This window comes from Lissotriton vulgaris, chromosome 2_2, assembly GCF_964263255.1.
Source record: "Lissotriton vulgaris chromosome 2_2, aLisVul1.2, whole genome shotgun sequence".
In the NCBI taxonomy this organism is placed as follows: Eukaryota; Metazoa; Chordata; class Amphibia; order Caudata; family Salamandridae; genus Lissotriton; species Lissotriton vulgaris.
Window position 1 is genome coordinate 28,055,404 of NC_141688.1, and position 25,907 is coordinate 28,081,310.

General features: G+C 49.9%; 1 protein-coding gene across 5 annotated transcripts in view; it reads right to left on the reverse strand.

Annotated features, from left to right (window-relative positions):
• The window catches only part of MYO9A (myosin IXA), a 1,208,318-nt gene that overhangs the window by 370,287 nt on the left and 812,124 nt on the right, over positions 1-25,907 (reverse strand). For all 5 annotated transcript variants that reach the window (XM_086959231.1, XM_086959230.1, XM_086959229.1 and 2 more), the window contains 2 exons: positions 24,994-25,116; positions 24,630-24,779 (listed from right to left, as the gene is read on the reverse strand). In XM_086959231.1, coding sequence (XP_086815357.1) covers positions 24,630-24,779; positions 24,994-25,116 — 273 coding nt within the window. The remainder of the gene's footprint in view (positions 1-24,629; positions 24,780-24,993; positions 25,117-25,907) is intronic.

Genomic DNA, 25,907 nt, shown 5'->3' on the forward strand with positions numbered 1-25,907 from the left:
AGAGGCTAAATCCAGAAGAGGGTTCGTGGATCCTGGGACCATGGCAGCGTAGATGAGGCGTAGCGGTGCAGACGTGTATTCGTGAGCCATAGAGGGAGAGCAGAGTCCCAAGCGCATAGAAGAGAACGAAGGAGAGAGGGATCAGCTCCGCTGCTGAGATGGAAAGACACACGTCTAAGGTGAGGCGTTCTGAGCTTAGTGTAGAATGCATTTAGCTATTCATCTTTATTCCCCTTTTAAGGTTATAGGTATCAACTAACTTAGTTTATTTGTCTTTTGCTCATTCTGTCATGTTTGATTGCAGAATAAAGATTTAATGACCAATATCTTTGAATGCGGTTTTCATGAATGAGATTAACCTTTCCTTTTAAACAGGTGCTGATATACAGAAGGACGGGATATGCCCTTCTGCCAAGGTAACTGATGATTGGGGGAAGAGTGTGAACTTCATTTGGAAAATAACTCTTAAAGGTAAACCCCTATTAGTTATCCCCATTAGTGTAGATCGTCGGGTGACGTTAAAGAGATCGTCTGGCGACGTTAAAGAGATCGTCGGGTGACATTAAAGAGATCGTCTGGCGACGTTAAAGAGATCGTCGGGTGACGTTAAAGATATCGTCGGGAGACATTAAAGAATATAAAGTGAGGTAAATATAGGATAATATATGGAACCCATTAGGTATTAGTGATATGTTTGACTATACAGGCATGTAAATAGCTTCTTTTCACTTTCTCAGGTGAGTATTCTAGATGTCTTGTAAATAGTGGCCTGAGAAGAGTGTTGTTACGTGACGACTGGGTTAGCCACGGTTGGTGAGCTGCCTGTCATGAGAATCCGGTCGTTACAGCAAGTGAAAGAAGAAAGAGGAAAACCTCTAAAAGAGGGGCAGAAAGGGGATCCACAGCCTTTGCTGTGCACCATGCCACAAATATGTTCCACCTGCAGGCGTATACCACTTTTGAGGAGGGACGCCTGGCTGCCAGAATGACATCACAGACTTCAGGAGGCAAGTCAAAATGGCCTCAACTGCCGCCGCTCAAACTCTACGCATGGAGGTGGAGACTGGACAGGTTCAGGTGGAGGACCGTCCCTGCTGCTGCGACAGAAGGTCCTCCTGAAGAGGCAGACTAATCGGGGTATCGACTGACATGCTGAGTAGCTCGGGATACCAGTATCTTTGTGCCCAGTCTGGGACAACAAGGATGACTTGGGCCCCGTCGCGCCTGATCTTCTTCAGTACTCTGGGCAGGAGTGGTATAGGCAGAAAGGCGTACAACGGACCGCAACTCAACTCACGACGAAAAGCGTCGCCAAGCGAGTGCCGCCTTGGAAATTCCAATACGCAGAACTGATGACATTGCGCGTTCTCTTCTGTGGCAAATAGATCTAACCAAGGCTCTCCCCACTGCCGAAAGAGACCTTGCGCCACGTCCGAGTGAAGACGCCATTCGTGATCCGTCGTGCAACGACGGCTGAGTTCGTCCACCCTGCCCTTCAGGGACCCTGCCAGGTGTTGAACCACTAGGGAGACGCCCTGGTGCTCCAGCCCTTGCCAGAGGCGCAGAGCCTCCTGGCAAAGGGTCCACAACCCCACCCTGTCCTGTTTGTTGCAGTACCACATGGTGGTGGTGTTGTCCGTGAACACCTGCACTAAAATTCCCCGGACAGGGGGAAGGAATGTTTTGAGTACAAGTCGAATCGCCCGCAGCTCCAGAAGGCTGATATAGAGCAGGGACTCCGCCGGAGACCAGAGGCCTCTGATCTCTGCCTCTCCCATGTGGCCCCCCCCCCCAGCCCAGGAGGGACGCATCCTTCACAACTACGTGCTTCGGTTGGGGTAGAGAGAGGGATCTGCCGCTGACCCAATCGCGGTGCGTGAGCCACCACTGCAACTGTCTCGCAGTGTCCTCCGAGATCAGGACTTGGGCGGACAGGTTGCCCTGATGCTGGGCCCACTGAAACTTCAGGTCCTACTTCAGAGCCCGCATCCGCCACCTGGCGTGATGCACCAGAAGGATGCAGGAGGCCCTCCGCCCCAGAAGCCGCAGCGTCAACCTGACCGAGACCCGGAATAAAGGCAGAAAGATCGGAATCAGAGCCTGAATATCCCGAACCCGCTGTTCGGGAGGATAAACCCGAAACTGCGCCAAATCCAGAACCGCTCCGATGAGGAGGAGCTTTTGAGAGGGACACAGGTGTGACTTCGGCACTTTGAATGAAAACCCCAGCAAGTGCAGGAGGTCAGCCGGCCGTAGTCTGGAGGTGGCTGACTACTGTCTGGGGCGAGCTCGCCTTCAACAACTAGTCGTCGAGTTAGGGGAAGCCGGACACCCCTAATCTGTGCAGATGAGCTGCGACCACCGCCATCACTTTCGTGAACACCCATGGGGCGCTGGTAAGGCCAAAGGGGAGCATAGTGAACTGAAAGTGCTCGTGGCCTACCGTGAACCGCAGGTAATGCCGGTGGACCGGCAGGACGGGGATTTGGAAATAAGCGTCCTGCAAGTCCAATGCTACCATCCAGTCTCCGGGGTCCAGGGCAGCTAAGACCTGAGCCAAAGTCAGCATCTTGAACTTCTCCTTCCGGAGGCAGCCGTTGAAGTTTCAGCGCTACGAGGCCTCCGGGTTGTTTGCGCTTAAAAAAACACAATTAATTAATAATAAGGTCGAAGATAGGGCGTAGGCCGCCTTTGCCCTTCTTGGGAACCAGAAAGTAGTGGGAATAGCAACCACACCCTACGTCTGGCCCAGGAGCGCACTTGATGGCCCCATTGGCCAAGAGGGCCAATACTTCCTCCTGCAGAAGTTGCAAGTGATCCCCCGACACGCGGTGGTACTTCGGTGGCATGGCTGGAGGAGTCGCCTCGAAGGGGAGGTAGTAACCTCTTCGGACGATTTGGAGCACCCACCTGTCCGAAGTGATGTCGTGCCAGTGGATGAGGTGATGGCGGACCCTGCCCCCCACTGGCGTCAAATGGGCCTGAAAGCTCAGACTAGGAGGGCTTTGAGGCAAATGCTGCGGGGGTGTATGTGGACTGGCCACGCCTTTGTCCCCTGGCACCACCATAGCGGTTACCACGTCCGCTGCCGCACTGGATGTTAGACTGCAGCCCGTGGCTGGCAGGACATGAAGGGGCGCCCCTTCCTTGGCGACGAAAGGCAGAAGATGGCCGACACTGGCCCGACAGGGCCAAGGACTTGGCCGTAGCCCTGGAGTCCTTGAAGCGTTCAAGCACATTATCTGCCTTGCCAACAAAGAGGTGGCTGCCATAGAACGGCATGTCCATGAGGGTGTTCTGGACATCAGCCGAGAAGTTGGCGGACCTCAGCAAGGCGTGGCGGCGAACCGCCACCGTCGTTGACATTGCCCTGCCCAGCGAGTACATGGTATTCAGCCCACATCGAATGGAATACCGCGCTGCGTCTCATCCCTCCGCAAGGGCTTGAGCGAGCTTTGCCCCGGCCCCCTCCGGGCACTCCGGCAGCACGGCCACAACCGTATCCCACAGAGAGTGGGTGGAACGGCCCAAAAGGCAAGCGGTGTTGACTGACCGCAACCCCAAACTGAGGGAGGAGAACAGTTTATTGCCAAACTGTTCATACCTTTTGGATTCCTGATCTGGAGGTGCAGTCGGGAATGCGGACTGAGAAGTAGAGGCCTGGATAACCAGGCTCTCGGGGGTGGGGTGGGTGGACAGAAAACTAGGGTCGCCCGGAGCCGGGCGGTGGCGCCTGGCGACGTTCCTATCTACAGGGGAAATTGTAGAGAGCCTGGACCAGGTGCCCAACAGGACATCCGTGAGAGCCTCATTAAACGGCAGTAGAGGCTACGGAGAGCCTGCCTGTGCCTGTGTGTAGACCTCAGTCGCGACGGGGAGCTCAAGAGCCCTCGTCAGCACCACACTATAAGCAGCCCCCCTCCCAGTCACCCTCGCCCTCCATCTCCTAAAAATCAGGTACAAAGGATGGAGCCGGATCATAGAAGAATTGCTCTTCTGCCGGCGTCTAATGCGGCGTTGAGCGACGCTAGTCCGACGCCGGATCCAGACCGAGGGAAGAACCAGGGACGGCACCGGGTGCGACACCCTAGGGGTCGACGCTGGCGGGGTCGTAAAGTTGACCAGCGGCGACTGATCCGGAACCGGATCCAGCGGGGCCCTGCGGCGCCGGGACTGAAGTCGCCGACGGGGCCAAAGCACCCGACGGAGGAGAGAGCGACCTCATGGCCATGAGGAAGGAATCGATCTCCTCCGGCATCGCTTCCGGCCCAGGGACCGGCGGGTATGGAGCAGGCTGCGACGCCCGAGGGTCCGGCGGAGCCGCGTGGGCTGTGTCGCCTGAACCCCCAAGCGTCGGGGAGAGTCAGGAGAGCGACGTCGACTCTTCAACTTCTTGTGCCTCTTACCTGAGGACAGGAGCCGGACTAATGGTGACGACTCGCCGAGCTTCCACGACTGTGGCCCCACAAACGTCCCTCGACCCCCTTCTGGACCGGGACCCTGAGCGGCACGACCGACTGCCGGATCTTGAGGCGCTTACGGGACCGCTCCCGCCTAGCCTTCGACGTTAGAGCCCGGAAGTCAGGGCACACCTTGTCGTCGTGGTCAGCCCCAAGGCAATAGAGGCACCGGCGGTGGGAATCAGTAATCTACATCAGTCGGTGGCAATCGGTCCAGGGGCTTGAACCTGGGCATCCCTACCGGCACCGAGAGTCGTAAAGACTCGAAAAGAGATCAAAAAGGATCGAAAAAAGTTTAGTCAAAAGGTGACTAAAGTACTGCTTTTTCCAGATCTGCGCTTGCCGGCACGGAAAAAAGAAGAACCAGCGTCAGCGCACGGGTGGGGCGTCTAAGTACTCCAACGACGTCATCACGGCGCCGACGATGGACGCGAAGCCGCGGACGACGCCTACAGACGTGCAGGGGTTCTGCTACGCAAAACTTTCTGGATCCAGTCTGACGCCTGGGGATATTCTAAGGTAAGGAATCTAACAATAACCTGTTTCTTTCAGATGCGTTGGGATCTATTCAGGAGGAATGAAGAGAACCAATTAAGCACAGGCCCAGAGAACCAAATCCTGTGTTCCAGGAGGTCAATTAGAGTATCATGTTTGACAGTGTCAAATGCTGACAAAAGGTCAAGAAGTTTCAGTAGGTCCAACATTCCTAACGTGTCATCGACTAATGTGCGTTAGGGCCGACTCTGTGCTATGCCCCGAGCGGAAACCAGATTGGCATTGGTCCAAGAGTTGGAAATGTTCGATATGGTTGCAGAGTTGGACAAGCACACATTTCTCCAGGAGCTTTGCTAAGGTGGGGATGTTGGAGATTAGGTGAAAGTTAGACCCCTACTTCTCAACCAGAAAGGGCCCTACCATAAATTACCTTATCTTCTATGATGTATCTGGTAGAGACGATTCTAGCTGCAGATTCCTTCACGTAGAATTATCCCCAGGCGTGAGACTGGACCCGGAAACTTTTCTGCCACAGCATCCCTGCACGCCGCGGGATAGCACCACGTGACTCCGCCCGACGTCCTCCGTGTCCGTGTCGTCAGCGAGGACACATAAGTACCACCCCGGCGCTCCTACGTCAGTTTTCTTAGGAGAATATTTCCGCGCCACAACGCAGAGCCATCATCAGCAAAAACTGTGAGAATACTGAAACAGTGAGCAAAAAACCCTACTAAACAGAAGGGAAACAAACAATGGTGTGGAACAGAACCATCCAGAATAGAGCCCAGCACTGAACCATCAAGACATGGACTTAAAGAAGAGGGCACCGCTAGTGGAAAGCAATTCTGCCACCAAATACAGCAGCCTCCCCAAGGCAGAAGCAGGTAAAACATAAACTGACACCAAGGTCAAATCGTAGAGCAATGACCAGTCAATAACATACAACACTAGTAGGGAGAAGGGGTCCCGAAAACCTACGTCGAGACCAACCAAGGCACCTCGGCCCAAAGACTGCCACGGGCAGAAACGCCATCAACAAAAGGAGAAGAAGAACGAGTGAACTTCACACTGGACGCAAGAGTGTAGGGGCGCAGAACTGCCTATGTAATGTAATGATGTCTTGTAAAGCGCATGAATCACCCCACATGGGGTATCTCTGCGTGTAGACCGCTGGGGAACCCGTCCTGGCTTTCCCTGTGAGAGGGTCCCTACTCGGTATCTCCAAGGTGAAACCAGGCATCCCCGGCGTATGTGGGGGGCCGTTGTGGAGATGAGGCAAGCTAATGCCCAGAGTTACCGAGTGTGATCCCTGGTTAGAGTAGGCACCGAGGCGAGAATTATCGAGTCAGCTGACCCTGGTCCACGACCCTGCCGCGTTGGGAATTGAACCCTGGTCACGGGCCGTCCTCTGCTTCCGGGTCTGCCGCCTCTAACCAGTGAGCCACACCACTCTTATAAAGTCCAGAATAGAACAACAACAACCACAACAAGGTGAGCATCCTCCAAAGGAGGGGGTACGAGAGACATGCACAAAAGCCAGCCACCTGGAGGCATGCAAATGCGAAAGACTAGGAGGGCCCTCGCAGGACGGGGATGTAGGGCAGGCCGTGAAGGAATCTGCAGCTAGAATCGTCTCTACCAGATACATCATTACCGAAGGTAAGTAATTCGTACATCTGACAGGGACTACTAGCCGCAGATTCCTTCACGTAGAATAGATACCCTAGCCATACCCGAGGGGCTGCGAGAGGCCCACCCAGCTCAGGCGAACCCAAGACCCCGAGAGGGGGCAGAAACGACGGGACAGGGTATAACCCAGTCCTCCCCAACAGGAGATGAGCCACAGGGACAGGGGAAAAAACCCCAGTCCCCTCCTCCCACTAAGCAGACTAGGACCGCAGCGCCGCACAGAACACCACTCAAAAGGGAGTGTGTCCCCAAGACAAGCGGCGGCCCCGCCTTCACCAAACAGGAGAAGGAAGACCATACGGAAGAAAGGACATCAGCCAACGCACCATGGACCTCCCCCGGAAGACCCAGGCACAAGCAAAACGAGTGGAGACTTGCAGCCGTTGTACCAGGGTTCTCCATCGGAAGTCCAAGGTACAGGCAATACAAAAAGAGGCCAACAGCCGATGTACCAGGGACCTCCAGCTGAAGCACACGGTACAGGCAAAACAAAGGCATTGGCATCCTCCAAACAAAGCCCCCCAGGGGCAGGCAATAGAAAAACAGAGCAGCAGCCAATGTACCAGGGACCTCCACCGGAGCCCCGGGTACAGGTAACTTAAAAAGAGGCCATGGAAGAAGAGCAACCCAGAGACTCAAAGGAGAAGAGCGGAAATGAAGGCAAGAGCCCCCTGACCGGGAACACACCCGGTGAAGAGGGCGGTTAGACTCGCCCAACTGGATGTCAACAGCCACACCGAACAACGCCTCGATAATAAGGCGAGCGAAAAGAGGAAACAGTCTCATAAGCTCCCAACAGCCAGAAGCAGGGGCCCCAGGCCTCACTCCAAGGCCCTTGACCGGACCAGAAGAACAGGCGGACGCCGCCGGGTACTTAACCAGTAACCGCCCAGGAGACAAGAAGAGAACAAGTAAGACGAACGAAGTCGCCAACACAAGGAATAACCCTTCTGGACACCAGACAGGGGCCCAGGTCAACAGCAAACCAGAGGCAGAACGCCGCCAGACAGAGTACCAGACTAAGAACAAACCAGAGGCAGAACACCGCACCACGCCGCAGTAGTCCAAGAAACGCACCAGCGGCATACAGCAATACCAAGAAAGCCAGAAATACCCCACGTAGGGTAGGACACGGCCCAGGAAGTATTGGAACCGCTCTCATGGAAGAACTCCCGCATAAGAGAACACATTGGAAACCCTGCGGCAAAAACCACAGAAGGCTTAGTAAGTAGCCAAAAAGAACATTATTGCCAACGGGGGCCGAACCCCAACTAAAGAAGTAGGCCAGCTCAGGGCCTGGAGTACACAGAATCTCTTACAGAAAGTGTAACCTTCACCCCACACCAGGTTGCAGGAGCAGTGGGATGCAGCTCCCACTAAGACCCGAAGGACCAACAAATCACTCACGGAGGAGGAGGAGGAGAAAGCCAACCAGAAGACGCTGTATCAAAACAACAAGGTCCCGTCAAAGGGGAGGTCGACCAGACGCTCCGTAAGAGATTCAGGAAAAACAGCCTAGCGTAGCCAAGCATGGCGACGGAGAGCCACAGAAGTAGCCATAGCACGGCCAGTAGCATCGGTGACGTCCAAGGCCGCACAAAGAATAAATGTGGTCAACTCTTTACCATCCAACACAAGGGTCCGCAGATCAGCACCCTCATGAGACCCAAGAAAGAAAGGACTCCACCGAACCCCACATACTAGAAGTAGCCCTGGTCAACACACACAAGGTGTTAAGCGCTCTCAAGGCAACGCTGGAAGAAGCGGAGACATTCCGCCCCCATGAATCTAACTACCAGGCTTCCCGAGACGGAGGGAACAACACTACAGGCAAGCACGGAAAGGCAGTATGCAGCAGAGCGCCTTGAGTAGAAGGGTGGAAAGAAAGACAGACCGGGGGCCACTTGCGGCATCAGCACAGCCCCGGACGGAGCAGCCGCCCACGTCGAGGAGAGAGGAAGGACTCAGGAAAGCACCCAAAGACCACGCCTCTACCGGTGACTCCATCGGAGCCAAGGAGGGAGGCTCCTGGCGCCGCTCAACCTATGGTGAGGCTGCTGCCTGCTCAGAGGGCCGAGGGGGACCCGGGGTCCCGGCGATCACCCGCGACACCACAGGGAGCCCCGTAGGAATTTGCGGTGAGATAGGGACCCTAGACGCCGAAGAGGGGAGCCCTGCCGGGGCCATTCTCCTACGACCTGGAGCCGAGATCTTCGGCGCCGGGCAAGGGATCCGCGGACGTCTCAGGAGGTGGAGAAAGGGCCAAAGAAGCCTGCAGAGTCACAGTATAGGCTGTCATTTTGAGCCCTAGTCGCCTTCACGCCAGGAAACGGCGAATAGAGAGGCGACAGGTGTGGATGCATGTTCTGGAGGGAGCAGGCGCCCACTGCGAAAGGAGGACAAGGCCTTGGAGATAAACAGAAGGACCTACCAGCCGGTGAATCACACTCTTGGGGCCGTGGCGAAAGATGATGTCACAGACGAAACCGGCGGTTCCTTGCTTCCAAGGCAGGGGACGGACGATGAAAGGAGACCGACCTGGATAAGAGCGGCAACAGCAATTTCATCCGGCACCCACGCCACAACTTAGGCTGGAGGTGCCAGCCTGCGTCGCAGCTCTCTGAGTCCCGGTGCCCACCAAGACACCACACGCAAACTGGGTGAAGGTTTGTCGCCGACATGGGACGCGCACAAGAGGGACACGTCGTGAAGCCCGAAGGCATTCACACACTGTTCCAAATGTGAAAAAAGAAAGGGATAGACTGCAGTTCAGGTTGGAAATCCCCAGTACATTAAAACAGCAGTAACAAGTGTAAAAAGGCCATAAGCCTGAAACAAATTGTACATTTAGTAATACTTCCATCTCATTTTAAAACACCCAAACTGGAGGTGGAAGCTTTAGCTTTCCTACTCCCCCTAGAGGCCACCATTAGTTAGATTTCAAAGCAAAAGTATGTGAATAATATTGGATTAGCCTATGACCGGAGAGAAGGATGAGTCGCACGTGAATACATAAAAACTGCCAATGTTGGAAAACTGGAGTTACAGGTAAGAAATTTCTTCTGTAACATTGGATCTTTTATATATTCACATGCTTCAACTCAGAATAGCATGATGCACACATTATAATATATATAACAAAAGTGGGAATCCAGGCTGACCTTTAATGAAGCAGGTTTCTCAGCACTGCCTGGCCCACTGCTGCGTCAGTTTTTGCGTTGTGGTTTGTGAATGCATGACTGCTCCTCCACATGGCTGCACGGCAGATGTCCTTCATGGGCACCTCAGCATAGAGTGCCGCAGCTGAAGCATATATGCTGTATAAAGCTTGCAGTATAAAGCATATATATATTTTTAGGCTGTATTAAAACAACATAATAGGGGGCGCCATAAGATAGATGCAGGTTTGCTGCCGCTTCTCAGCTTAATATTTACCCTTGTTCTGTGTTTCTTGGCTCTATTTTAACCTTTCGATACTGATTTTATTGAACTTACCTGCTGGTGTTTCCCTGCTCGTGTGTCTATTTTTGTGGAGGGAGGAGAAAACATGACTGCACCCCTTCTGGGCCTGGGATTACTTCGGGACGGTGAGCGGTCTATTTGCCTCTTCACCAGCTCTTAAAAAAGATGGTTGAGCGAACGTACCATAGGCTCTCCTAAGGCAAGCCAGTCTGCGCACATTTGCGTCCGGTCGGGCCAGTGGATAGGAACCCAGGTCCTTTGCTACCTGAGATAACATACATAGTTTAAGGCATACATAATACAAATTTTCAGGTTTTCAGTCCGGGCAATCTCCCACCCTCTTGCACATTCTGCCAGTTTGTGCGCGTCCCTAACACCCAGCCTAGGGCTGCATTTGGACCACAGGTCAGAGAGGTTGTGCCTGAGAAAATCAACAGTTGTCGGGCTGATCCTTTCCCACTCCAAAAACTTCGGTGCTTCAGTTTAAATTGCCGTTCTCTCCCCAAGCACCAGCTACATTTTTTTAATTTTCTCTGTGATGTTAGTCCAGACCTGGTACTTCATACAGAAACTTGGCTTCATGAGGGCTCCTTACCTGATGTTATTTGAGCACTTCCTGCCAATTTTTCTCTGATGGGGATAAATGGACCTCACAGAACAGGCAGAGGTATCGCCATCCATCTTGAAAAAGATCTAAAGTGTAAAATAGAGGACTTCCAGAGTCCTAACTGTGAAGCCCTCTATTTACTCTCTCCTTTTCGCCTAAAAACAATTTCTCTGGGGCACTAATCTATCGTCCTCCTGGGTATCCCAGCGGGTAGCCAATTTGACCTTGCTCGGTGATATCATCCTTCAGCTTGAAGACGCCAATAATTACCTAGCTTCGGCTTTTGACGATGACTTGGGCACTCTCAATCTCACCCTCCTTAACTCCTTAACTCTGCACCTACTCAAGTCGCGGGGCACCTTCTGGAACCTATTTTTACCAACTTAATAACCTTATCTGCCGCACCTTCTCTACAACTTTGTGGGATGGATCACTTTGTGGTGCCTTTTAATATCTGAGTTGCTTCCACTCCCCTTTCGGGACTGCTCTGAAACCTAAAGCCAGGAACATTGTGGAGTTAAATAAGTTGCTTCATGGGGGAGGAGCTACGCTAGCAAGCAAGATGGCTGCATAAGCTCCCGGCTCCGCCGACCTCTGCCAGCAGCTCGTATATCCTGCAACTTATCCTGCTTTTACACCGGACTCCCGTGTACACGAGGAGTGGCTGACTCTGAAGGTGCAATCCCGAACTTTTTAACTCATCGGGTGACGAAGATACGCCGTGTTTCATTTTAGGCCTAACTCAGCGTGGAAGCCGGGGCCTCGATTTCCAACCCATCCGGGCTGGAGTTGAACAACATCGGCTGTGGACTTTGGGCTTCGTCCCGTTTCCCGAACGGAGACACACTTTACTTGTTTCCAATGACGATTTAGTATCCCGTCTACACCACAGACACTGCAGCGTGACTCTTCGGCTGCTGCGGTCCTGTATCCGACGCCCGGACACACCGTAAGCCTCCCGGGGGTGACGGACCGGAGCCCTGACTAGCAGCGGAGGTGTAGAAATCGTGAGGTGAGGGCATCCATTGTTGTTGTCTGCTCCGGTTGTGCCTGCTACCCCGGAGTAGTCGACCTCCGGGGTTCATATCCTGCTCTGTCGCTTCGCGAGAGGAGATGGAGGGGACAGAAGGCACACCATCGCTGCATGCCGTAATGGCGGCCATTGGAGCGCTCCACTCGCAGATCATCGTCAAATACCAGGCACGGTCTGCAACAGTGGACAATATCTGCTGGAGACCGGACGGCGACTTTTTGGCATCATATCAGCCAGTTGTAATACCCATAGAACATTGTATGCTCAACTTCGAGGACCCTGTGCGGAAGCCGGATTCCGTGTGCACTGCTGATCCCTACAGGATAGATCGCGTGCCCGTGAACATTGTTAACTCCCCCTGCTTGAGCCATATCCCGCTAAACATCAACATGGACAATCTTGAGTGCCTCAACAAGGTCACCAGTGGCTATCGGAGAGTTTCCTTATCCTTCCACGCTTTTCCTCACTTGCTCTGTGGATATCGTGAACTTTTATCCTTTCTTCGATTCGCTCGTACTGACTTGAACTTTTATGAACGCTCTGCTTCTTTCACTGTTGTTGTGGTCTGGGTTATAAGTGCTCCAGTGAAGAATCGTACCGGCCAGGGTTAACTTGTGTTTTTTTAGGGTTCGGCATAATATTTGACTTTGCTGCTTGGATTGTGACCTGTAATGTACGGGAGTCGGGTAGTGTGTATCATACTTCCCCGGATTGATTTTATATTTCGCTGCATTCTATTTTGACCGTGTTTCGGGGTGGTCGCATCTGGTGGGGGTTAAGGGAGTCCGGGAGTGTGTTCTTATCTCTCCTCCTCCGCTTCTCTTCTCTTTTTAGGGATGTTTCTGGGCGACAGGCACTCTGCTAGTGGGTTAGGCCGTAGCCATTGCAGGGGTGCAGGGTGGGGGGGGGGGTGTTTGTTATTTTGCCTTTGTTTTATTTTAAGGCCCCTTTTTCTTTCTTTCTCTCTCTTTTTCGGGTGTTCTTCTGGGCGACAGGCACGCTGCTAGTGGGGTAGGCCGTAGCCATTGCAGGGGTGCAGGGTGGAGGGTGAGGGGGGTTTGTTATTTTTCCTTTGTTTTGTTCTATGGTCCCTTTCTTCTTCTTGCAGTGTCCGGTAGCAGTACTTTCTGTTTCATCCTGAAGTATACGAGTGGGCGGGGTCTGAGGGTGGCTGGCTGAGCTGAGAGATCGGTTGTTCTGTTCTTCACCCCTCTTGAGCTTGCTAGCGCTTGCGTCTTTATTGTTCCTTTAAAGTTGGTCCGTGACTACCTTCTTACACCTACCCGCCTTTATTTTACCTTCGAATGTGTGGCTCCGGATATCCTGTGCTTCTTTATCCTGTCTCCTGGGGGGGGGGGGTTAAATGTAAAACGAAACCTTGTGAACATCATGCGATCTGTAATGTGTTCAATGCACCGTATATCCTTTACCGCTGCCGGACCTCAGGGTTGCCGGCTAAAAAGCTGTGTTATTGGAACTTCTGATACGTATTGCCTAAATGTAGTGTCTGGCCCCTGTGGTTGTAGGTCTACTTCTGTAATTTTTGCTGAACGATATAATAAAGGTTTTAAAAAAAAAATGTTGCTTCATAACAGAATGCCTGCCCTGATCTCTCTACCTGAACCAGACCAAATCTCTGTGCACAAATGGTTTACAGGAGCCACTGATTCGATCCTGCCACCTATGTCTAAATTGACGTGCTGAATGCATCCTCTGCTCTTTAATTAACTGAGTCCCTCAGACACGGAAAAAAACATTGTAAAATTCTAGAAAGACAATGAAGGAAACATTATGCGACTGAGGCAAAGTCCATAGATGCGGCAGCACTGAAAAATGATCATGCCCTCTGTCAATCAGCATGTGCTACGTACTTCACTGAGAAGAACACTAGCTCCCAACATTGTCAGAAGACTCTTTTTAAAGTAGTTAATTAACTCTCGGCAGCTTGCAACACTCTGCCTCCACTTACTCTTTCCCAACATCAGTGCGACGAGTTAGCTAAGTTTTTTCAAAGCAAAGTTGTTTCAATTCACTGTCAACTAGCTGCACACGCAACTGAAATACAGAGTCTTGCTTTGTTTGTGGCCTGGTCGGATGGACACCAGGAAGTGAACCTTGCGCCTAATAAACCTGAGGAACCTTCAAAATTAGAGCATGGTCCTCTTTGGACATGGCGTCATTACACAATATACTAGAATCTATCAAGTCTGGTTCCCCGCCAGATCCCCATCCTCCTGCAAAACTTAGACTTATAGATGACTCTGGCCTAACTGATTCTTAAACTCCTCAATACTTCTCTGAGTGATGGTTTTGTACCTCAGAACTAGAAATATGCCCTTTTTCTCCCCTTGTTTAAAAAGCTGATCTGGACCCCTCCTATTGGTCAGATTTTCATCCAATGTCTCTTCTTTCTGTCTTTTCCAAGATTTTGGAAAGGCATGTTAATACCCAACTTTACTCATTTGTTGAGACCCATCATTTACTTCTTGTGTCACAGTCCGGTTTTAGGGCTGCACACAGTACCGAATCTGCTCTTCGTGGAGTCACAGAAAGTTGTAGTCAACAGCTCGATTCTGGTGGAAGGAGCGCTCTCAACCTGCTAAACTTAAGTGCAGCCTTTTATACAGAAGTGCATAACATTTTAGCAGATAGACTTGAGGCTTTGGGCATAGAAGGCTTGCCATTGCGGTAGGTGGCCTCCCTCTTTAAAGATCGCACCTTCCGGGTCTCCTCAGCAAACGTAAGATCTAAGACATTAGCTCTGACCTCTGGTGTTCCTCAGGGATCCATTTTGAGCCCACTGCTCTTCAACATTTATGTTCGGCCAATGGCAGATATAATTGAGAAGTTTGGGCTCACCGTCTTTTCACACACTGATGATACTCAGCTGATCTTTTCGTTATCAGCTGCTCAGAATCATTATCCCTCCTTACTCCATCTCTTTCTGATGAATGTTTTCCTCGGGATAAATACAAATAAACTGAAGCTTAACAGTGATAAAACTGAGGTCTTGGTTCTGGGAAACAACCCTGAACTTTAGGAGCCAATCACTGCTGGGTTCTCTTGGGCCGCTACCAATTCCGGCGACTAAGGTGAAGAATCTCGGCTTCACTATTGACAACAATCTCTCCCTGAAGCCACAGGTATTCAAGGTCACGGCCACCTGCTTCTCTGTTCTCAAGTGGCTCAAGAAGATCCTTTTGCTAATTCCTCCGTCCGCCCAGAGAACAGTGATTCAAGCTCTGGTGACATCCAGATTGGATTACAGCAATGTACTGAACTTGGGCGCAGACAAATCTTTGATCCACCGTGTGAGAAGTTGGCCTGGTATATAATGCTCACTAATTCTTAGTGATCACTTTGTACCATGCCAAGCAACCCTTATGATGATGGTTGTAATTCAACCCTGTAGACCAGTTATCCTAGTGGTAACGTGGACAAAGCAGTCTTAGGCTAAACTCTGAAAGGCATGTGAAGCCAGCTGTTATACCATACACAACCCCCTTGAATACCAAATGAAAGGGACACCACACAGATATATATTGAAAATATATATTGATTTATTAACTATAAAATCCCCTGGACTCTTTATGAGCACCGAAGCACAAGCGTTAAATCACAAGACAGTTTAAAATACACAAAAGTTGCACAATATGGATGAGCCCTAGGGGCCACCTAAACCATATACTAAGAAAGTGGTATAAGAGATACCAATAGGAAAGGGAACAGGCCTAGGGCCTTGGGAATCGCTGAAGCTATTCGAGACTAGCAATGATTAAGTCGGGAAAGGCCCACGGGACTCGGGTGCAGTGTTCAAAGTGCACGCACTTTCCAATGCAAAGTCTATGGTGCGTAAAAAGTACAAAGTTAGAAAGTTAGGAAGCTTCCGAGTGACCTAGGGAGCTGAAACTTAAGACACAGGCCCTTGAGATGTGTACCAGTGCAGGAGCACCGGCGGAGCTGAGTTACCTCACCCACAGGAAGCGGGTGCACAGGGTCGAAGTAGTGTCGGGTTTCGTCACGCTGGTCGATGGTGCTTGGAGCTGAGGATGCTGCAGGCGGCTCGAGGTGAAGAGTTCCGGTGGATCCAAGGGTGGATCTGAAGATGTGAAGACCTGAAAGCAGAGGGGACAGTGTTCAAAGTCACTAGCCAGTGACTACCGTGGAACCAGATTGGAACCAGGCGATGTCGGGTGCACACAGGCGTTGTCGGGTAGCTTCTTTCTGCAGCCACGTGGATTCCCGGGGTCGAGGACGTCCAGGAGTCGGTCACGAGCTGTCCCACGTAGGCTTCTCGCTGTTGGCGGTGTCAGCGACCTGATCGGAGCAAACAGGCCTTGGCAAATGCAAGCCACGCAGAAGTTGAAAGATGCTTATCACTCGGACCAGCAAGGTCAGAGCGGGTGCTCCTTTTTACAGGAGCTTGGTTAGGTCTGGAGCAACCAGACCTGCTGTGTAAATCGTCGGTTTCGTCGCCAAGATGGCCGCTGACCACGTAGCTAGTGGCCGGGATGGGGCGTCGAGTGGCACAATGCAAAAGGGCCCCACGCAGATCGTGGAGATGCTGGAGGGCTGATCTTCGGTGCAAGGGCTGCTCGGTGGTGGGGGTTCTCAGTCCCCAAAGCACAACGTCGAGGATGCCTCTGAAGCTGCGCAGTCAGCTTTTCGAGTGTCTTCCAAGAGGTCCGGTCCCACGTCACTCGGTGCCTCCACGGGTCCCTTCTTTGCAGGGACTGTGGATCGGGCTCTGAGAGGTCTGGGAGTCTGGTTCTTGTCGGGCTCTGGGCTCGGGCTCCGGCTGGAGGCGGCGGCAAAGCAGACGTCGAGTTGCTGGTTGGTACCTGTGTTCACAGGGTGGCCACTCCTAGGCCACAAGGGAGATTCTCTTCAGTCTTCTGTGCAGCAGAATGTCGAAGTCCAGTCTTCTTCTTCGTGTAAAGTTGATTCAGGATGATCTGAGTTGCATTGGCACTGCTCCCACTCTTATTCCAATCCGAGGGGTGGATCTCCTGCTAGGTCCCTCCCCTATGGGTGGGACCAGGAAGGGGGGTGGTTAGACCCCCTTTCCTTTGTCCAGCTCCTTGCCAGGACTGGGGCTGGAAAGCCCCAGAACCGGTTTGGGCTGGCTTATGCACAGGGACACCTTGTGTGCCCCAGGCATGTCTCAATCTATTCAGCCCTGTCCTACCCAATACACAAAACCCTGTCTGGGGTGGTGCTCGTATGGCAATATCCCAGAACAGCTTAGGGAGTGGTTCCCGACAGCTGCAGATAGGCTCAGCTCACGCTAGAGCACCCTCTCACATATTTCCAAGCACTCTGCCTCCAGGATTGATGAGGCCTTCCATAGGAGTGGCTGATAGGAACATATGTGTCCAGTTTAGGGTTAGATATAGGGATACTATATCTAAGCAAGAGGTGATTACACCAACTTACCCCAGCTGAGTGATCAGCAAGTTGTGTCAAATATGGAGGCCAGGCCAGGGGTGGCACAATACATGCTGCAGCCCCTGGTAGGCCTTGGCTACACCTATGCCCTGGGTACCTATGGTACACTGTTACAGGGGCCTATAAGGTGAACCAATTCCAATTGTTTTATGCACCTAAGGTACTGGAGTCCATTTTAAGGAGAGAGCAATCGGCCTGGGGCCCTGAATAGCAGGATCCCAGGCCAACTAAGTCAAAAACCAGTTAAACACCAGGCAAAAAGTTTGGGGGTAACCATAGTCAGATATCCACCTTCCTACATAACCCCCCCCCCCCAAACGAAAGGAGATACGGCTATCCTTGACCAGGTAAGCCTATATTGCCTAAGTGGCCATATAAGGAAGTACCAGCTCTGGCTTGGTAACCCCCTGTCTCATGGTCGGGTTATGTAGGAAGGTGGATATCTGACTATGGTTACCCCCAAACTTTTTGCCTGGTGTTTAACTGGTTTTTGACTTAATCATTGCTAGTCTCGAATAGCTCCAGCGATTCCCAAGGCCCTAGGCCTGTTCCCTTTCCTATTGGTATCTCTTATACCACTTTCTTAGTATATGGTTTAGGTGGCCCCTAGGGCTCATCCATATTGTGCAACTTTGTGTATTTTAAACTGTCTTGTGATTTAACGCTTGTGCTTCGGTGCTCATAAAGAGTCCAGGGGATTTTATAGTTAATAAATCAATATATATTTTCAATATATATCTGTGTGGTGTCCCTTTCATTTAGTATTCAAGGGGGTTGTGTATGGTATAACAGCTGGCTTCACATGCCTTTCAGAGTTTAGCCTAAGACTGCTTTGTCCACGTTACCACTAGGATAACTGGTCTACAGGGTTGAATTACAACCATCATCATAAGGGTTGCTTGGCATGGTACAAAGTGATCACTAAGAATTAGTGAGCATTATATACCAGGCCAACTTCTCACACACCGTTTGCAAATAATTCAGAATGCAACAGCTCGCCTTCTCTTCTGGCTCCCTAGGCATGCTTCAGTTTCTCTGCTGCTTCATGAATTGCACTGGTTTAAGGTTGATAAGCATATCCTATTTAAGGATTTTTGCTATATGTTCAGGGCTAGACATGGTTTGGCCTCCTTATACATTCGAGGTCTAGTGACACTACGCGCCTACCCGACAGTTGAGATCATCCAACCTTCTACTGTTCGCAATGCCCAGGTTTTATTTTGCTTGCATGAAGTGTCACTTGTTTGCCTACCTGGGACCGAAACGCTGGCTTTGGCAATGTGTTTTATGCATAGTGTACACCTGTGTGGCTGCTGCTCAGAATGGGTAAATGTTAGCGGAGGTGGGTGGGGTACATTGGAGTAGCGTGGAATGGGGTATATTGGGGTAAAGTGGAGTGGGGTTGACTTGTAGAGTGGGGTAGAATGAAGTGGGTGGAGTGGGGTAGAAAGCAGTTAAGGACTTGGGTAGATTAGTCTGGTAGATTAAAGTGAGGTGGGTTGAAATGGGATGAGTAGGGTAGATTGGAGTGCAGTGGATTGAATTGGGGTCGAGTGAAGTGGGGTAGATTGGGGACGAGTAGGGTGGATTGGGGAAGATTAGGGTGGGTGTAGAGGGCCATACTGGAGTGATGTGGAGTAGTCTGGGATGAGATAGATTTGAGTGGGGTGGAGTGCGATATATTGAGGTAGAGTGTAGTAGATTGCAGTTGGATAGAGTGGAGTAGTAGATTGGAGTGGGACAGAATGGGGTGACAGTTTGAGGAAGATTGGAGTGCAGTGAAATGGGGCGGACTGGAGTGGGATAGACAGGAGTGGAGTGGGGTAGACAGGAGTGGAGAGGAGTAGAGGGGAGTGGGGGAGATTAGCCTGTAATGTGGTAGAGTAAAGTGGGGTAGACTGGAGTGGTATATGTAGGGTGGTTTATGGCAGGGTAGAAGGGAATGAAGTGTGGTAGATTGGAGTGGAGGTGATATGAGTGCTGTTGGACAGTGTTGATTGGGGTAGGGAAGATGGAGGGGGGGGGAAGATTGGAGTGGAATAGATTGGGGTAGGCTGGAGGGGGGCAGAATGGGTGGGGTAAACTGGAGTAGAGTAGTTTGGGGTGGGGTAGATTAGCGTGTGGTGGAGTGGGTTACATTGGACTGGAGTGAGGTAGAGTTGGGTGTCATGTGGTTTGATTGGAGTACCATACCAGGCATACTCTACACTACGCTACTCTACTCACTGCCCTTCCACTCTTTGCCACGCCACTCCATTCTGCAACACAACTCTACGACATGCCCCTGCACTCTGCAAGGCCCCTCAACTCTGCCACGCCACACAACTCCACGCTACTCCTCTCACTCCATAACATAACACACCACTTTGCGCCTTTCCACTTCACACCAGTTACCCCACTCTACTGTATTCCACTCCAATGTACCCCAATTTACCAATCTCTAATCACAGACCCAACCTCCTACACATACCGCTAACCACCACATTTAAACTAACACTACCCCAACTCATGTTCTTTAGCTCACTTTCTGCAGTACTCAATGCTCTGGAACTCTCAGAACTCTTCATCAATCATACGTTCGACACACCGTTCACCATAAAAATATTGCTAACCTCCACATTCTCACACATCGTAGTTTTTCTTTGTTTTTTACCAACGAAAACATCCAAAGTTCAGACTGCACATAAGGAGAGAGGAAGCATCACTGTCATCCATAAGCCATCAACCTCTTCTTCAATGAATCCCCCCAAAAATGTCAGCACATCAACAACAAGGCTGCTTCTACTCGGATACCCACTCCTTTGAGCTGCATAACACACTTGTCATCCCCCAAACCAGTCTCTTGCAGACCTCACTGACTTTAACTTCCCCCACACCTACTGCCCAAGTAGATACAACATCAGAATCAAATCAACACCAATCACCTTCTGTATGACTACTACTCCGGCTGCAGATCATACTGCAGCACAAAGACCGCTACAATACAAATGAAATACAATGCTCTCCTGATCACAAGTAACTGTGACACCTCCCTCCTGATATTGTGGAAAAAACAGGATTACACGTTACATGTACACATCACAAAAGCTACACTGAAATTCATGTCAACAGCATCAACCTTGAACCAAATACTTTTTTTACCTGTTCATGAGTCAAATGTTAAGAGATATACACATTTTAGTAAATGTGTCAAGTTAGGATATACTGTTTGACATGAAATAGTTCAAGTCTCTCTCATATCGAGATCTAGGCACACTAAATGCTTATTTCTGAACCACAGCGCTCCAGTAATTTAAGCACTTTTAAAATATGTTTGAACTTGCAGGCATACTAATGTTACAAAATGCATTCAGTACTTCTGTAAATCAGTGTCAAAACATTAGCAGCCAGACAATTGCTTTTGTTTTGTGAGGAAGAGGGTCATGAAAAGCCACTGCTGAACATGTATACCAAATCAAACCCCGACTACTGTGCATAACAAAACAAATAAGTTACAAAATTGGTAATATAAGGAGATGTAAGTTAAGCTAGTTTTTGAATATGTTGGGATGGAAAAGGCCCTGGCATGGTGATGGATGTGCACCCTTGCACTGAGTGTCCCAGCTGCAACTATGTCTGGATTCCAGATGCTGATTCTTGCTGTCATATGCGAACACTGATTATGCATCTGTGCAATGACATTAGCCCGTCTCATAGACTGTGGTCTTGCCTGACTGGGAGGAGTGCCCACAGGGCTATCCTCATAGTGGTTAACGGCTACAGCCTTTGTCAGGAGTTAAGTATCACGAGCCCAGTGGTGGTATCATTCCGTGTAGTGAGCCATTACAGGAGGGAGGCCTTCATGATCACTTATGTAAAGTTACACTGTTGTGTCCTTAACTTACCCTTGGCTTACATAAAGTTAGTATGTAGTAGCAGTGTTTATGTGTCCCTGTGAATGGTGCAATACATGGAAGACTCTGGTTTCAATTCTGGGAGACCCATGGCTTACTAGAGGAGCACGAGGAGGTAGAAGAATCTCCCTTGACAGATTTGTACATTGCTGTATTCCTGAGACCCGGGTTGGACACACACTAGAGAAAGGAGAGCCAAGCCCTTCAGTGCAATTCAGAGAGTGCTCTTTGATTCAGGGAGAGATCACTGGAAAGGGGCATGACCACATCTCAGGAAGGTGAGAGGACTGATAAGAGAAGCATTAAGTATAGGTCTGGCACTTAGGCCAGGAGTCCCCATTTTGGGCACACCTGGAGGGTCACCTTCTTGATCCCAAGCTAGGGAATTCCTCCCTACCTCTCTACTACCAGCATGGCCAAAACCTACAACCAGATTGTGGCCGTAACAGCAAAGAGAAATGCTCTTAAACTGCCATTTCATCCTTTCCGCACATGTCCCGGTTATGGCATAATAAGGCAATTCAGATTGCTGGACAGCCGTTTTACTGGGTGTCCTGGAATGCCAGTGGCCTGCAGAGGCTTGACCAACTTATCAACAGAGAGCGGCTTAAATCGTTTCAAACACTCAGAGTGGAATTCGGGCTTCGAGCCACTGATCTTTGGCACTACCATCAATTGACTCACTGTCTCTGTTCGGTCTGCGGTGTCACACCAGTAGAATTAGCAATATCTTCTCTTCCTCTAAATATTGACGATCTGGGCCAATATCATAGCAGGTCTCTACAGGGTCCTTATCAAAGTCCTATATTCCCTCCCGGCCCAGACTCTGATGGCAGCTACTTGCAGGGAAGACCCCAAATGCCTGGGTATCTTTGCTCCTTGATCATGATCTTTGGGAGTCCCACCTACTGGTCCCCTTTAAAACTCAAATGTACAAAACACCTACCCCATGGCAGTGCAGTGCTGAGCCCCACATATATTGCGGTCCAGTCCAGCACTTTCAACCTTTTCAAATCATGTGTGGGAAAGGCTCTGGTGATATGAACATGCATGGATCTTGCCCTACCCCCAACTTGCCCTTCTCCACAACGTCTCAGATCTCCTCGAATTGTGGTCCGATCAACATTGATGGCTGGTCACCTCACTAGCCACCTCTAAGCTGTGTATTCTTCACCACTGGCAGCAACAACCCTCTTTGCATCTCACTCCGCATGCCAACTTGATCTCCACCGAGTTGCTTGCCATGAACAAGTCACATATAAACAAAACAATAAGCTACACACATTTAAGCCAGTGTGGGGCCGCTTTATTGCTTGCGATACCGAACCCCCAGTGTGAGCAGATATGTTACTGCTTTTTCTCCATTCCCACTCTCCAGATCAAGAGAGACAAATAGCCGCTTATCAAACCCTTGGACACAACTTATGCTCAGCTGCAGACCTGACATATAATTATTTCACCCATCTGACAGCCTAGGCGTTTCCCAGTGGATGCAGTCCCTTCCATCCGATTTCCACCTCCGGCCACCCCCCCACCCCCACCCACAGTGCTTTCCCTCTATACTTTCCTCACAGAGGTGGGACTGCTTTACAATGTTCTGCTGAACCTCTAGGTTGTGCTAGAGTCTCGCGCATTGGTGGTACATACCCTCCAGGTCTTGCTTACCCACTTGCTTGAACAGCTTTGGGAAGGTTCTTAATACCCACAATGTTATATGCAGTGTTGCTACCCAACTTTTAAGACTTGCACTGTTCCATGTTTGTTTAAAAGGAATTAATAAAGAACTCCTGGAAAACAAGTGTAGGGCTGGGGTCCCGGGATAATCTTTTGAAGCACATATCACTGGGGAAAACATCCGGTGTGAAGATCAAGTCACTCCCATGGCATGTGTTGTTGGGCTTGGGCTATTAGATTTGCGGTCGCTCCTGCGGTGAAAGACTGCTTTCTGGAAAAACAGCAGGACAGAGGAATGTTAACCTCAAAAAGAAGCTGACCCCCAACACAAACTTCAAAGACTCTGACCCTAAATCACATTTGGCGTTTGAAAACAGACTATTAGAAGAGGAGCTCAAGGCCCCCAAAATTGGCAACTGTCAATCAGCTAGTCGGGCTGCATGTGGAGCAGGAGAAGCACTGCAAGACTTCTGCCTATGACCAAGACTGGGAGCAAAGGTCTGCCATTTTCCCAGCTGGGTGAGGGGACATCACCCAGGGGACTTAAAGACATCCTGCCCCTGAAGCCTGAGGCTCCAGGCCCTGCCTGCCTGCTTGCCAAGACCGCTGTGCACTGTGAGGCAGAGGAGAGATGCCAAAGGGAGCCGCTGTAAAGAGGGCATCAGTGCTATGCCAATGGGGCCATAGATTGTGTGCGGAGTGAAGTCAGCGACCCCGTATGTCAGAGGGGGGCAATTTGGTGAGAAAGTTACTGCTGTGCGGATAGGGCTACTGCACATATGCAGAGTAAGAACATTGTCCTCGAATCTCAGAGGGGGCCTGGATGAAGAAAGAGGAACGAGGCCTGGTTCCACTGCCATGGAGAGGAGGGGCCACCATGGTAACCTGTGTGTGCCGAGCCCAGACTGAGGATCGGAACCAGAGTGATCGCCCTTCTCAACCTGTGAGACGAATCAGAGGAACTTTCCGTTTCATCAGAGGAAGAGCTGTGACGACCAGCTGCTGCCCCTGAAGAGCCACAAGTGCTACTCACTGTCAGCAGCAGCTTCAGTTCTCGGAGACATCTGAGAGTGAAACGCTCATAGTCTCTAGTAGAGCAACCCCTTCAAAAACAGTAGGACTGATAACTGGGGCGGAGGCCCTGCAGGAACTTGTTCTGACACATAGCGCTTCGGTAGCTGGAACAGTGTAGACTTTGGAAGAATCAGAGTGTGACTCCTGAGGTTCGTACTACCTAATCTGAATGAGGCCTATAGTGAATGGGAAATAAACACTACCATTAGTGAGAGGGAAGCGGGGTTCAGGGACCTGCCTATTGAACACTAGTGCCATAAGCTAAGGGGATTGTGTGTAGAGTTTGTGTCTGTTGTATTTTACTTTGTGTTCATATATAAATCCTCCTTTTTACATAAAAGTAAGTATATGACTGGACAATCATTTACTGCCACTTTTGAATGTATTTTGAGTTCTGAGCCTCAGCTCGCCCCAGGCAAGGAGCCTTGGACTCTACGACACACGCTACTACTGAGTCTCAAGTGCTAAGGGGTAACTTGGCCCAGTTGCTTGAGAACTATAGTAAGTTAGGCCACAAGAGTAAAAGACCTCAACCCCCATGGTTGGGCCCAGTAGCTCCTGCTTGCCCCGTAGCCCTCTTAAAGGTGGTCTGACATTATATTTATGTGGTGTTTATTGTACGTAAATACAACAAATAAATTAAACAGGGTAATTTTTACAGCCTTGTTTTGTAAAATAGGGTTTTTTCAGCTCCAACCAATTCTGGTCTATTCAATATTGGGCACTGGATATATAAGCCATTAAGGTCTTAAAACAAATTACATACAAAAAATAACAGTTGCACTATTTAGTACCTGTATGATCAAGGCTGCTTGCCTCATAGTTAAGAAATGCCTGCGGCATAGCTTGGCTCTGAACCACCGCTGGAGAAGAGTGATGCGTTGTAAGACTTCCTGGTGCAGCATATCCTGTAGTCGCTGACGTTCCTTCTCCTTCATGAAGACCTGTAAATATTTACTAAAAGTCAGTGAGAAACACAACAATAATTGTTTGTCCACGATGTCTCCTTACATTTTAATTTATATCCACCCACTCTGTGCTTTTTTCCACATGTAAAGGCTTTAACATTCTAATATAAACAGGCATTACGCTGAAAAACATTAGGGCACATATTATAAACCCAACATCTTCACATACAGTGAAATGTGAAATACGTACCATGGTTCTCCCAACTTGGTAATCGTCTGGACTATGCTTTCCTTTCCAGAAGAAATCCTGGATGTTAGGTTTAGTAGGGAGAACTTTTCGGCTCAACAAAACGTGAAAATGGTCCACAAAGTCCTGAAACATTAGAATACTGTTCTGTTAATGAATTGAAGCCAGGTTTAATTCAGGTACAACATGAGAGTCCAAGTGTTTTGAGAGAACAAAGTAGCCTTGCAAAAACCCTTTTCATTTTTCAACAGTGTTAATGAAAAACTAGGGGTCTACAAAGTAAAAGCAAATAGCATTAGCTCAATCAATGAGTCTAGCCTTTGAAATGTGAATAACAAGCTACCTGTTTTGCCAATGCTGGTTTGCATTGTCATGGCAAAAATAGAACAAGAAATGTTGAAAATGATTGCGGTTGAGTTGTGACGTGTATGCATGCCCATACACACACAGGAAACCATCTTGAAAAAGGCCTTAATTTACTTTATGAAAAAACCAAGCCATAATTTTCATCAATACATCACCACACATGCACATGCATGGGAGGCCATTTTGGAATGCTTTACTCTCATAAGGAAAAGCATTCCATGACAGCTGTCCATACATGCTCATGCATCTCTATACAACAGAGGTAATTTTGGCTTTTTTGTTCTGTAAATAAAATGTACCACTCCAAGATGGTCAACGGTCATTTTTTTATGTAAACTTGTTAGAATGGGAGCGCCAATAGAAAGAAGTGAGCTGCCCAGTAACAGTGTGCCAGAGATGCTTGCCCCTATCCAGTTCAATCTATACACTGCTGATACAGGAGTCATGTCTTCCCTCCTAAGTTAGGGAATCAGCAAACTAAAATATACCTGAATATGCAGATTGCAGATGCTCTGGACAGAGCAGCAATGGAATTACATTATCACAAGTCA